Genomic DNA, 1,364 nt, shown 5'->3' on the forward strand with positions numbered 1-1,364 from the left:
TTGTCTCCAGCTTCCACTTGTGACTTTTTGTCCTACTTTCTCTCAACTTGAATTAAGAGACTTTCCTTCTCCACCTTGCTATCATATCTCCTCTATTCTTTCTGTCCTCTAAGGTTGTGAGATCTAGTTCCTTCCACCTTTCCTGATAACTTGACCCTCTAAGCTCTGGTACTAATCTAGTACCAAACCTCTGCACCTTTTCAATTTTAATTTCATGGTTCACAAGGTATGGATTCCAGGCAGGTGCTGCATATTCCAGTGCTGGTCTAAAAAAGATGTGTAGATTGCTTTGAACGTGTCCTGATTTATGTTTTTTACATGACGTTGTAATGTTTGCCAGTACCATCCTCCCTATGTCGATGTCGCCCTTCCGATGTCGATGTCGCCCTCCCGATGTCGATGTCGCCCTCCCGATGTCGATGCCACCCTCCCGATGTCGATGCCACCCTCCCGATGTCGATGCCACCTTGCCGATTCCCCCCTCCCGATGTCGATGCCACCCTCCCGATATCGATGCCACCCTCCCGATGTCGATGCCACACTCCCGATGTCGATGCCACACTCCCGATGTCGATGCCACACTCCCGATGTCGATGCCACCCTCCCGATATCGATGCCACCCTCCCGATGTCGATGCCACCCTCCCGATGTCGATGCCACCCTCCCGATGTCGATGCCACCCTCCCGATATCGATGCCACCCTCCCGATGTCGATGCCACCCTCCCGATGTCGATGCCACCCTCCCGATGTCGATGCCACACTCCCGATGTCGATGCCACCCTCCCGATGTCGATGCCACCCTCCCGATGTCGATGCCACCCTCCCGATATCGATGCCACCCTCCCGATGTCGATGCCACCCTCCCGATATCGATGCCACCCTCCCGATGTCGATGCCACCCTCCCGATGTCGATGCCACCCTCCCGATATCGATGCCACCCTCCCGATGTCGATGCCACCCTCCCGATATCGATGCCACCCTCCCGATGTCGATGCCACACTCCCGATTAAGAATTAAGGTAATGTCAGGAACGTTTGTTTATACTTTTTTAGATAATGAAGGGATTAAGAATCACTTGACAGTAGTGTTCAGAGGAGGCATTATCCTCCAGCAATACGGGCCCGATTTGCCAGTTTCGTAGTGTAGTGCATCGTGCAATAATCTGTAAATTAATGTAGGTTTCATCGGTAAAAATTGTGACGTTCATGATATCCTGTACATTGGAATTAATGAGCCGAACCTCATTATTTTATGATGGTTGGTGTGACACGTTGACACCCCCATCTATGCAACAATCAACAAGCCATCGTCTACACATTCATCAACCAGAACTCATCAATACACAGCCCATCCTCCTAATAG

At 50.9% G+C, this 1,364-nt stretch overlaps 1 protein-coding gene across 1 annotated transcript; it reads left to right on the forward strand.

Moving 5' to 3' along the window:
• The first annotated feature begins 359 nt into the window (after positions 1 to 359).
• LOC123754532 (uncharacterized) lies at positions 360 to 1,019 on the forward strand. The gene has a single exon (XM_045737007.2). The coding sequence runs from the start codon at positions 360 to 362 to the stop codon at positions 1,017 to 1,019; it is 660 nt and encodes a 219-aa protein (XP_045592963.2).
• The last annotated feature ends 345 nt before the right edge of the window (positions 1,020 to 1,364 follow it).

This window comes from Procambarus clarkii, chromosome 18, assembly GCF_040958095.1.
Source record: "Procambarus clarkii isolate CNS0578487 chromosome 18, FALCON_Pclarkii_2.0, whole genome shotgun sequence".
Classification (NCBI taxonomy): Eukaryota; Metazoa; Arthropoda; class Malacostraca; order Decapoda; family Cambaridae; genus Procambarus; species Procambarus clarkii.

What these genes read in the sequence shown, in the direction of transcription:
- LOC123754532 (XM_045737007.2), top strand. Translation starts at nt 360, where the DNA reads ATGTCGCCCTTCCGATGTCGATGTCGCCCTCCCGATGTCGATGTCGCC.